The 12,820-nt window shown below is 55.6% G+C and overlaps 1 protein-coding gene across 1 annotated transcript in view; it reads left to right on the top strand.

Annotated features, from left to right (window-relative positions):
- Nucleotides 1-61: 61 nt before the first annotated feature.
- Nucleotides 62-12,820, top strand: part of LOC116952125 (uncharacterized) — a 94,511-nt gene continuing 81,752 nt past the window's right edge. The window contains exon 1 of the mRNA XM_076074093.1: nt 62-807. Within this exon, the coding sequence (XP_075930208.1) occupies nt 744-807 (64 nt within the window). The 5' untranslated portion in view covers nt 62-743. The remainder of the gene's footprint in view (nt 808-12,820) is intronic.

Here is a 12,820-nt window from a genome sequence, read left to right as displayed (position 1 = left end):
CGGTCCACGGGGGAGAGGGGGTGTTGGGGGATGATGCGGGGGGGGGCGGCTGTCAGTGGGAGCGGAGCGGGCAACGCGGACCCCGGCTCCAAGCCGCGCTCTCGCTCGCAACATTCGCGGGGGGCCACCGTGCTGCTGTGCTGGGGGGCACGGGACCTGGTTGACATTGTTTGGAGCGGCGGCCGGGGAGGGGGGGGGGACGCCTTGCCTTGCCTGTGGTGGTGGGAGGAGGAGGGAGGGCGAGCGCGAAGCGGGGGGCAGGAGACCCGATACCCCCGGGGTTGTAATAGGGGTCTGGGGGTGTTGTCAGAGTTGAGTCTCCGGCGACGCGAAAGCGGAGATCGCGGGGGGGGGGGGGGCGGGGGGGCTCTCCTCTTCTCCTCTTCTCCGCGCCTCGCTCCGCCCCCCGCGCACGTGCGGCGCGGCCGGGCGAAGTCGGCGGCAGCGGCGGCGGCAGTGGCAGCGGCGGCATCAGCGGCAGCGGTGCCGCGGACATCATCATCGTGACCATCACCATTGCTAACTCCATCACTCTCAGCATCACCTCCCCCATCGCCGACATTACAAATAACATCACCATCGCGACAACTATCACCACTGCCACCATCATCATCATTGTTGACACGCGCAACAACATCACCACCACACTCATCGCTCCCATCACCTCCATCATCCCCATCATTGACGCACGCACCACCACCACCATCATCATCGCCATCGCCCGCGGCGCCGGCGGCTTGGCGATGTCCCGGCGCAAGCAGCGCAACCCGCGCCAGATCAAGCGCGGTCGACCCGGAGCCCTGGCGGGTGAGTGACAGAGTGAGCGAGTGACAGCGAGCGCGTGAGTGAGCGGGTGAGTGACAGAGCAAGTGAGTGAGTGACAGCGAGTGACAGAGTGAGCGAGTGACAGAGCGAGCGAGTGAGTGAGCGGGTGAGTGACAGCAAGTGAGTGAGTGACAGAGCGAGTGAGTGACAGAGTGAGCGAGTGAGTGACAGAGTGAGCGAGTGAGTGACAGAGTGAGCGAGTGAATGAGCGAGTGAGTGACAGAGCGACAGAGTGAGCGACAGTGAGCGAGTGAGTGACAGAGTGAGCGAGTGAGTGAGTGACAGAGCGAGTGAGTGACAGAGCGAGTGAGTGACAGAGTGAGTGAGTGAGCGAGTGAGTGACAAAGTTAGCGAGTGACAGAGTGAGCGAGTGAGTGAGTGACAGAGTTAGCGAGTGAGTGAGTGACAGAGTTAGCGAGTGAGTGAGTGACAGAGTTAGCGAGTGAGTGACAGAGTGAGTGAGCGAGTGAGTGACAGTGAGCGAGTGACAGAGTGAGCGAGTGAGTGACAGAGTGAGCGAGTGAGTGACAGTGAGCGACAGTGAGCGACAGTGAGCGAGTGACAGAGTGAGTGACAGAGTGAGTGGCAGTGAGCGAGTGAGTGACAGAGTGAGCGAGTGAGTGACAGAGTGAGCGACAGTGAGCGAGTGAGTGACAGAATGAGCGAGTGAGTGAGTGACGCGGTGAGTGAGTAACGCGGCACACAGGTGAGTGAGCGGTGCTGGCAAGCGAGTGACGCGGTGAGTGGTATGTTGTGAGTAGGTTACTGACTTGGGGAGTGAGAGAATTGGTGAGTAAGTGGCCAGTGTGTTAGTTTGTGACTTGGTGAGCTGTCGTCGTGAGTAACTTTCCTGGTGAGTGATGAGGTAAATGAGTGTGTTGATGAGTGAGTTTTGGTGAGAGAGTGACTGGGAAGAGTACTTGGTGAGTGAGTGAGAGAATTGGTGAGTGACGTGGTGAGTGAGTGTATGTGAGCGAGTGACTTGGTGGTTGAGTTTGGGAGTGAGTGCCACCGTGAGTGTAGTTGGTGAACGGGTGTCTAGCACGGATGGTTGTTTCACAGAGTTGGTGACGACAGGGTGAGTGTGCCAGCGAATGACGGGGGTCGTCAGTGTGTGAATGAATGAAGAGCGAGCAGGCGAGTGATTGATTTGGCGGTCTACCCGCGACTTGGGGTGAGTGCGTACACGGACGGGTGAGTGAGTGAATGAATGAGTCGTGGAGCTTGTGAGTGAGAGGGTGAGTGAATGAGTTGATGAGTTTGTGAGTGAGAGGGTGAGTGAGTGAATGAGTTGATGAGTTTGTGAGTGAGAGGGTGAGTGAGTGAATAAGTTGATGAACTTGTGAGTGAGAGGGTGAGTGAGTGAATGAGTTGATGAGTTTGTGAGTGAGAGGGTGAGTGAGTGAATGAGTCAATGAGCTTGTGAGTGAGAGAGTGAGTGAGTGAATGAGTCAATGAGCTTGTGAGTGAGAGGGTGAGTGAATGAGTATGAGCTTGTGAGTGAGAGAGTGAGTGAGTGAATGAGTCTATGAGCTTGTGAGTGAGAGGGTGAGTGAGTGAATGAGTCTATGAGCTTGTGAGTGACAGGGTGAGTGAGTGAATGAGTTGATGAGTTTGTGAGTGACAGGGTGAGTGAGTGAATGAGTTTGTGAGAGAGAGGGTGAGTGAGTGAATAAATCCATGAACTTGTGAGTGAGAGGGTGAGTGAGTTAATTGGTCGATGAGTTTGTGAGTGACAGGGTGAGTGAGTGAATGAGTTGATGAGTTTTGAGTGACAGGGTGAGTGAGTGAATGAGTTGATGAGTTTTGAGTGACAGGGTGAGTGAGTGAGTGAATGCCCTGGTGCGAGAGTTCGGCAACCAACATAATAAGAGTAGACATATTTTAGTTCTAATTCGATTAAGAAGAAAAAAAACCCCGCGACATTTCAAGAGCCGCAATGCCATGTGGACACGAGACGGCTGTCCTTGATAATTCACGTCGCGATGCAGCAGTCCTTCAAGAGCCGCATGCGTCTCCGGAGCAGCAGGTTGATGACCCCAGCGGGAGATGGGGGGCCAGTGGGTGGGTCAACGTGAACGAGTGAGTACAAGCGGTTGTAGGTGGGCGAGTGAGGAGGGCGAGTGCGGTGAGCTGGTGAGCGAAAGGGTGCGTGGGTGAGTTAGTTGGGAGGTGAGTTGGTGAATGGTCGTGTTTCTCCAGAGTTGTAACGTTGTGCGTGCGCCTGTGAGCGACTCACGCGGGGACACAGGGAGGGAGACGCGGGGATTCAGATGTTCACGAGGACACATTGAGACAGACTCACGGAGACGCGGGGATTCAGATGTTCACGAGGACACATTGAGACAGACTCACGGAGACGCGGGGATTCAGATGTTCATGAAGACGCGTTGAAACAGACTCACGGAGACGCGGGGATTCAGATGTTCACGAGGACACATTGAGACAGACTCACGGAGACGCGGGGATTCAGATGTTCATGAAGACGCGTTGAAACAGACTCAGGGAGACAGGCGCGTGGGGACACATTGTACACATTGACAGCGCGAGATGCGTGCGTGTCTCACGCGGCCGAATGACCTCTGCGTGTGTGATGTGTGGGTAATGTGTGGGTGATGTGTGTGTAATGTGTGGGTGATGTGTGTGTGTGATGTGTGGGAGACGTGTGTGTGATGTGTGTGTGATGTGTGTGTGATGTGTGTGTATGATGTGTGTGTGATGTGTGGGTGATGTGTGTGTGATGGGTGTGTATGGTGTGTGTATGATGTGTGGGTGATGTGTGTGTGATGTGTGGGTGATGTGTGTTTGATGTGTGGGTGATGTGTGGGTAATGTGTGTGATGTGTGTGTGATGTATGACTGATGTGTGTGTGATGTGTGTGTGTTGTGTGGGTGATGTGTATGTGTGTGTGTGATGTGTGGGTGACGATTGTCTGAACCGGTCCTGGACCTCCTCTCGGTCGACAAATGAGTAGCTGGTGTGGTGTAAAAATATCGCCACTGGGGAGACAAAGACGGTCGGGCGTGGTGTTGGCCATCCACCCCCTCGTGTGCCGTGCCGGCCTTCATAGGTGCTTGCTAATAGCACTTGCCCCAACAGTCTGCGAAGGCTATACGGGGGATCATTGTTCTTTGTTTGTGTGATGTGTGTATGACCACACTGCGCGGTTGAAGTGTGCGTGGGTGATATGTGTATGATGAGTGGGTGACTACACCATGTGTGTGATGTGTGTGTGACCACACTGTGTATGATGTGTGTGACCGCGTGTGTGATGTGTGGGTGACCGCACTATGTGTGTGGTGTGTGGGTAATGTGTGTATGGTGTGTGTATGATGTGTGTTCAAACACCAAATATATAACTTTCATTGCCAGAAAGTATAAAACCTATTTTTTCATAATTATTTGATCCTGGCAAAAAGGTCCCATAGATATGATGGTGAGCGGTAGTGTAGTGGTTAGCGCCACGCTGCGCTATGAACCCGGCGACCCGAGTTCGATTCCCGCTCACGGCCAACACTGGTGACGATTATCCGAACCGGGCCTGGGTCTCCCCTAGGTCGACTCAGCATCAAATGGGTACCTGGTGCGGTGTGTAAACATCGCCACTGGGGAGACAAAGGCGGCCGTGCGTGGTGCTGGCCACCCACCCCGTCATGTGCCGTTCTGGCCTTAATAGGTGCTCGCTAACAGCACTTGGCCCAACATTGCTATAGGCTATACGGGGGATCTTTGTCTTTGTTGTGTGCTGTGGGTCTGACTACCCCATCACTGTCAGCTTGATGGGACTGCGGTAATTAGGCACGGGAGTTCTTCGTCTTCCTGATGATGTTGGTGGTGGTGGCAGGAGGAGGCGCGGGGGGGGGTAAGGCCGGGCTCTCTGCGTGGGATGTGCAAATCGGGAGGTGCACAAAGTGTCGGGGTGAGTTTGTGCACTGTACTCGCCAAGTATATCGATTTCCACGCGGTGTCACGTGTGCTCTCCACATCGCACTGTACGTGTTTACACACAATCAGTGCTTACCCGCTGTGTGTGTCGGCTTTGTGTGTGCGTGTAGGGCTGTAGGCTGTGTGTGTAGGGCTGTAGGCTGTGTGTGTAGGGCTATAGGCTGTGTGTGTAGGGCTGTAGGCTGTGTGTGTAGGGTTGTAAGCTATGGGTGTAGGGCTGTAGGCTGTGTGTGTAGGGCTGTAAGCTATGGGTGTAGGGCTGTAAGCTGTGTGTAGGGCTGTAGGCTGTGTGTGTAGGGCTATAGGCTGTGTGTGTAGGGCTGTAGGCGTGTGTGTAGGGCTGTAGGCTGTGTGTGTAGGGTTGCAAGCTATGGGTGTAGGGCTGTAGGCTGTGTGTAGGGCTGTAAGCTATGGGTGTAGGGCTGTAGGCTGTGTGTGTAGGGCTGCAAACTATGGGTGTAGGGCTGTAGGCTGTGTGTGTAGGGCTGTAAGCTGTGGGTGTAGCGCTGTAAGCTGTGGGTGTAGGGCTGTAGGTTGTGTGTGTAGGGCTGTAAGCTATGGGTGAGGGCTGTAAGCTATGGGTGCAGGGCTGTAGGCTGTGTGTGTAGGGCTGTAAGCTATGGGTGTAGGGCTGTAGGCTGTGTGTGTATGGCTGTAAGCTATGGGTGTAGGGCTGCAGGCTGTGTGTAGGGCTGTAAGCTATGGGTGTAGGGCTGTAGGCTGTGTGTGTAGGGCTGTAAGCTCTGGGTGTAGGGCTGTAGGCTGTGTGTGTAAGGCTGTAAGCTGTGTGTGTAGGGCTGTAAGCTATGGGTGAAGGGCTGTAGGCTGTGTGTAGGGCTGTAAGCTCTGGGTGTAGGGCTGTAGGCTGTGTGTAGGGCTGTAAGCTGTGTGTAGGGCTGTAAGCTATGGGTGTAGGGCTGTAGGCTGTGTGTGTAGGGCTGTAAGCTATGGGTGTAGGGCTGTAGGCTGTGTGTGTAGGGCTGTAAGCTATGGGTGTAGGGCTGTAGGCTGTGTGTAGGGCTGTAAGCTGTGTGTGTAGGGCTGTAAGCTTGTGTAGGGCTGTAAGCTATGGGTGTAGGGCTGTAGGCTGTGTGTGTAGGGCTGCAAGCTATGGGTGTAGGGCTGTAGGCTGTGTGTGTAGGGCTGTAAGCTATGGGTGTAGGGCTGTAGGCTGTGTGTGTAGGGCTGTAAGCTGTGTGTAGGGCTGTAAGCTATGGGTGTAGGGCTGTAGGCTGTGTGTGTAGGGCTGCAAGCTATGGGTGTAGGGCTGTAGGCTGTGTGTGTAGGGCTGTAAGCTATGGGTGTAGGGCTGTCGGCTGTGTGTATAGGGCTGTAGGCTGTGTGTGTAGGGGTGTAAGCTATGGGTGTAGGGCTGTAGGCTATGGGTGTAGGGCTGCAAGCTATGGGTGTAGGGCTGTAGGCTGTGTGTGTAGGGCTGTAAGCTATGGGTGTAGGGCTGTAGGCTGTGTGTGTAGGGCTGTAAGCTATGGGTGTAGGGCTGTAAGCTATGGGTGTAGGGCTGTAGGCTGTGTGTGTAGGGCTGTAAGCTATGGGTGTAGGGCTGTAGGCTGTGTGTGTAGGGCTGTAAGCTATGGGTGTAGGGCTGTAGGCTGTGTGTGTAGGGCTGTAAGCTATGGGTGTAGGGCTGTAGGCTGTGTGTGTAGGGCTGTAGGCTGTGTGTGTAGGGCTGTAAGCTATGGGTGTAGGGCTGTAGGCTATGTGTGGAGGGCTGTAAGCTATGGGTGTAGGGCTGTAGGCTGTGTGTATATGTAGTGAGGAGCGGTCGTGTAGCGGTTATCGCGTTGCGCTACGAACCCGGTGACGATTATCCGAACCGGTCCTGGGCCTCCCCTAGGTCGACTCAGCCTCAAATGAGTACCTGGTGCGGTGTGTAAACATCGCTATTGGGGAGACAAAGGCGGCCGGGTGTGGTGCTGGCCACCCACCCCCTCGTGTGCTATTCCGGCCTTTATAGGTGCTCGCTAACAGCACTTGCCCCTACAGCCTGTTACAGGCTCTGGAGGCTACCCAGACTGTATACAGATTGGGTAGGCTATGCGTGTGTATAGCCTGTGGTGTATAGGCTGTGTGGGTAGGCTATGCGTGTGTATAGCCTGTGGTGTATAGGCTGTGTGGGTAGGCTATGCGTGTGTATAGCCTGTGGTGTATAGGCTGTGTGGGTAGGCTATGCGTGTGTAGAGCCTGTGGTGTATAGGCTGTGTGGGTAGGCTATGTGTGTGTACAGCCTGTGGTGTATAGGCTGTGTGGGTAGGCTATGTGTGTGTATAGCCTGTGGTGTATAGGCTGTGTGGGTAGGCTATGTGTGTGTACAGCTGTGGTGTATAGGCTGTGTGGGTAGGCTATGTGTGTGTATAGCCTGTGGTGTATAGGCTGTGTGGGTAGGCTATGTGTGTGTACAGCTGTGGTGTATAGGCTATGTGTGTGTATAGCTGTGGTGTATAGGCTGTGTGGGTAGGCTATGTGTGTGTATAGCCGGGGGTGTATAGGCTGTGTGGGTAGGCTATGTGTGTGTATAGCTGTGGTGTATAGGCTGTGTGGGTAGGCTATGTGTGTGTATAGCCGGGGGTGTATAGGCTGTGTGGGTAGGCTATGTGTGTGTATAGCCGGGGGTGTATAGGCTGTGTGGGTAGGCTATGTGTGTGTATAGCCGGGGGTGTATAGGCTGTGTGGGTAGGCTATGTGTGTGTATAGCCGGGGGTGTATAGGCTGTGTGGAGAGGGACTTCAGAGCGTGGTTTGACTGCTGTTAGCGAGCGCCTATTGAGGCCGGTTAGGGGTACGCGAGGCCAGAACCATGCCTGGTCGCCTCTCTGCACCGAACCAGGGGGTTGAAAGCTGCTGATGATGCTGCTGCTGATTATTCTGCTGCTGATGCTGCTGATGCTGCTCGTGCTGCCACCCCGACTGCTGCTGATGCTGCTGATTCTGCTGCTGATGGCACCGCTGTTGCTGCTGCTGCCATTGCTGCTGATCCATTAATAGTGCGACGGGGAGATGTGATGGGAGGTGTGATGCAAGGTGGGCCATCCTGCAGTTTGCGAGAATAACTTTGAGTCACGTTACACTCATACACGGGCTACGACTGCTGCTGCTGCTACAATGACTGCTGCTGCTGCTACAATGACTGCTGCTGCTACAATGACTGCTGCTGCTACAATGACTGCTGCTACAATGACTGCTGCTGCTACAATGACTGCTGCTGCTACAATGACTGCTGCTGCTACAATGACTGCTGCTGCTGCTACAAAGACTGCTGCTACAATGACTGCTGCTGCTACACTGACTGCTGCTGCTGCTACAATGACTGCTGCTGCTACAATGACTCCTGCTGCTACAATGACTGCTGCTGCTACAATGACTGCTGCTGCTACAATGACTGCTGCTGCTGCTGCTGCTACAATGACTGCTGCTGCTACAATGACTGCTGCTGCTACAATGACTGCTGCTGCTGCTACAATGACTGCTGCTGCTGCTACAATGACTGCTGCTGCTACAATGACTCCTGCTGCTACAATGACTGCTGCTGCTACAATGACTGCTGCTGCTACACTGACTGCTGCTGCTGCTACAATGACTGCTGCTGCTACAATGACTGCTGCTGCTACAATGACTGCTGCTGCTGGTATTGGTGCTGCGGGGAGCTGAGTGAGCCACCACCATCATCATCATCACCACCATCATCACCACCACCATCATCATCACCACCACCACCACCATCATCACCACAACCATCATCACCACCACCATCATCACCACCATCATCATCACCACCACCATCATCACCATCATCACCACCACCACCATCATCACCACCATCACCACCATCACCACCATCACCACCACCATCACCACCATCACCACCAACCATCATCACCACCACCACCATCATCATCATCACCACCACCACCATCATCATCACCACCACCATCATCATCACCACCATCACCACCATCATCATCATCACCATCATCAGTGCAATCATCAGCAGCCATTGCGAGTGAGCGAACCCACGGAGTGGTGGTGCAGCAGTTAACACACTGCGCTAGGAACTCAGCTACACCCCCCCCCCCCTCCCAGTTCGATGCCCGAACATGAACATCAGTGGCAAGTGATAGATGACGCGGGGCCTGGGCCTCCCCTTGGTCGACTCGGCCTCAAACGAATCCCTGATTGCACGGTGTGTAACCATCAGCGCTGGGGAGGCAGAGCGGCCGGGCGTGGTGCCGGCCACCCACCCCCTCGTGCGCCCTACTGGCCTTAATATTATGCGTTGCTCGCTAACAGCACTTGCCCCTAAAAGTATTTAAGGCTATAAGGGGGATCTTTTGTGTGTGTGTCCCCCGCACGGCGCACCCCAGCGCATGCTAACGAGCCCTAACGGCACACGTTAAGTGGGACCGTGGGGGGCCCTAATGAAGGACGTGCCCCTCTACGCCCGCACCCCCTCCGCGTGAAAATAGACCCCTGGGTAGTTTTCATCTCTCGCGATAAGGGTCCCTCCCCACCCACCCACCCGCTCCCCCAACCACCCACTCCCCCACCCACCCGCTCCCCCACCCACCCGCTCCCCCCCACCCACTCCCTCTCCACCCACCCGCTCCCCACCCACCCACTCCCACCCACCCGCTCCCCACCCACCCACTCAACCACCTACTCGCTCCCCCCCACCCACTCCCCACCTACTCGCTCCCCCCCCACCCACTCCCCCCCCAACCCGCTCCCCCCCCCACTCGTTCTCTCCCCATCCACTCCCCACCCGCTCCCCCCCACCCACCCGCTCGCTCCCCTCCACCCACTCCCCCCCACCCGCTCGCTCCCCCCCAAACCCGCTCGCTCCCCCCCCAACCCGCTCTCCCCATCTGCTCTCCCCCCCCCCCGTTCGCCCCCCCCCGCTCGCCCTCCCTCCCTCTCTGCCATGTCTCCTTGCATGACATTGGCCAGGGAATTAGGAGCTTGGAGAGCGGCAACGCCTCCTCCTCTCTTGTCTGCTGCTGCTGCTGCCCCCCACTGCCCCCCCCCGCTACCCCCCCTCAACGCACCCAGGAATATAATAATTATGTTAATCGCTGGGCCGTGTGATTAGAGCCGGGAATGTTAAGTGCTTATCCTGCCAAAATAGATTAACGGTGGGGGGGGGGCGCATGAGGGAGGGGGTACGAGGAGGTGGGAGGGTGATGTGGTGGTGAGTGGGGTGGTGAGTGGGTTGGTGAGTGAGTGAGCGTCCGGGTGTTGCGCTGTGTGTGTGAGTGGTCGGGTGGTGTGTTTTGGCGTGATGATGGAGTGTGGTGTTGGGTGATTGGGTGGGTTGGTGAGTGAGTGTCAGGGTGTTTGGTGGAGCGGTGACACAGTGGTTAGCCTAGCGCTGGACTTTTTGAACCTGGGCACCACCTGACTCCGAGTCTCGGTCACGGCTAACATCAGTGGCAGCACGTGATATCTGAACCAGTCCGAGGTCCCACTCCTCCACCTTCATCAGCCCGCATCGACCAGCGTGATGAAGTATGGTCAAACAGCCCCTGACACTCGACCGACACGGCGTGAAGCAATTTTCTTTCAGCAGTGGATTGACATAGAGCTGTGGAAGGTGGTGAATAACTGAGCGAGTTTGTGTCCGGGGGTTGGTCGAGTGAGGGGAAGTGGTGGCGCGGTGCTTAGCACGCTGCGGTACGAACCCAGCGACCCGAGTCTGATTCCCGCTCGCAGCCAACATCGGTGACGAATTTCTCAACCTGGCCTGTGCCTCCCCTAGGTCGACTCAGCCGTAAATGATGAGTACCTGGTGCGGTGTGTAAACATGAGCACTGGGAAGACATAGACGGCCGGGCGTGGTGCTGGACCCCCTCGAGAGCGCCGTGGCGGTCTTTATAGATGCTCGCTAACAGCGCTTGCCCCAGCACTCAGTGTAGGCTACATCGGGGAGCTTTACCTTTCGTGTGTTTTTCAGGCTTAAAGTTTGTTTAATCAGCTGTGTGTGCTGGTGAGCGTGGTGTCAGGCCAGCTGTGTGTGCTGGTGAGCGTGGTGTCAGGCCAGCTGTGTGTGTGCACGCTGTCTGCCTGCCCCGTGTCAGGCCAGGTGTGTGTGCGCTGTCTGCCTGTCCCGTGTCAGGCCAGGTGTGTGTGCGCTGTCTGCCTGTCCCGTGTCAGGCCAGCTGTGTGTGCTGGTGAGCGTGGTGAGAGGAGGCCGGAATTTACAGTCTCGTGTCAGGTCAGCTGTGTGTGCACGCTGTCTGCCTGCCCCGTGTTAGGTGCAGGTGTGTGTGTACGCTGTCTGCCTGTCCCGTATCAGGCCAGCTATGTGTGCGCTCTCTGCCTGTCCTGTATCAGGCCAGCTGTGTGTGCACGCTGTCTGCCTGTCCCGTGTCAGGCCAGGTGTGTGTGCGTTGTCTGCCTGTCCCGTATCAGGCCAGCTGTGTGTGCATGCTGTCTGCCTGCCCCGTGTCAGGCCAGCTGTGTGTGCACGCTGTCTGCCTGTCCCGTGTCAGGCCAGCTGTGTGTGCACGCTGTCTGCCTGTCCCGTGTCAGGCCAGCTGTGTGTGCACGCTGTCTGCCTGAGTGCCAAACGCAGTAATGTCCAGAGATTCCTCCCCAAATGCTCACTCCCACACACACAAGTCTCTCCCGACACCCACACACACTCTCTCCCAGAAAAAAAATAAGGAAATACATAATCAAATCCGCCGCCTCCTTTACGTATCTTTCTGTTTACATGCAAAGAAAATACAAGCCTCCTGGGAGTGCATAATTGAAGAAGCATTGGTTAAACTCACCAGTTCTGAACCCACGGGGGCATTTCATGGAAGGTGCAGGCTGCGGGCATGCATACCGTGCAGGATACGTTCTGAGCGTGCATAGGGATCATCAACGCCACGTTGCGTTGACAAAACAGTCTGGTACACAACATTAAACAAATGCCTTGCTACCACTGTGTAGCCCACACGTGCTGTTGTTGGAGCAAGTGCCGTTCTCGAGCACCTATGAAAGTGAACACGGGACACGAGGGGGTGGTGTGGCTAATACCGTGTCAGGCCGCCTTTGTCTTCCCAGTGCTGATGTTTACACACCGCACTGATTACTCATTTGAGGCTGAGTCGACCTCGGGGAGGCCCCGGACCCATCGAGATATTCATCACTGATGTTGACCGTGAGCAGGAATCAATCTCGGGTCGCTGGGTTCGTAGCACGGCACGCTGACCGCAAGAGCAACGACAGCCGCCATTCGCAACGAAGTGGCGGTGACGTCACCATGGCACTTGTGCCAAGCAAGGTGCACTTTAAGGCCACGTGAAATGTCTAAGGCTCGTTGGCAGGAGGTCACGGGGCAGACCCAGGTACCACTCGGGTGACTGGTTAGATGCACCACCTGTTCCCCTTACTGTGTCAACTTGCTGCATTTTCGGCCCCCGTACGCTCCGCTCACTGTCACTCCTCTGCCCTCCGTTGTTGTTCGAGAGGGACTGTCTCCAACTGCCAAGTGTCATCTTTCACGAGCCTCCTCCATAGGGGCCGATCTTGACATGGCTGATACCAGTCATCGGAAAGTCCACTCATCTCCACATCCTCCTGTATCACATCAACCTATCTCTTCTTGAGCCAATGCCATGCCTGTTTATCTCCCTCTCTGACCAAAAAAAAGCTGCTTGGGCATGCGGTGGCTGGGCGTGTGTGTTACATTACCCAGCCAACGCAGCTTTGCCTGCTGGAGGAGCTCACTGATGAGACTGTGTCCAGATTCAGACACTCTATACTGGTTAAACCCAGCTTGGATTGTAGGCAGGCCAGCCTGAATGATTCTAACCGGCGCAGATGGTCCATTAAAGGGGTCCACGTATTGCAGTCATAGAGGGCATAACTCTGACTGAGAAGACTCAAAGCATTATGGGACGAAAGACCAGGTAGCTTCCACACAGTGTTACACAGCTGATGAAAATTTAATGGCGCTCGACTGATTTGGAGACCTCTGATGCTAAACTGGAGCTGGTCATAAGCATGCTACTCAAATATGGAAACTTCTCCACTCTCCACAACTGCCC

Source organism: Petromyzon marinus, chromosome 45, assembly GCF_048934315.1.
Source record: "Petromyzon marinus isolate PM22_M1 ecotype Great Lakes invasive population chromosome 45, UKy_Petmar_22M1.pri1.0, whole genome shotgun sequence".
Lineage (NCBI taxonomy): Eukaryota > Metazoa > Chordata > Hyperoartia > Petromyzontiformes > Petromyzontidae > Petromyzon > Petromyzon marinus.
Note: the sequence above shows the minus strand (reverse complement) of the source record. Positions and strands in the feature narration are given on the sequence as shown.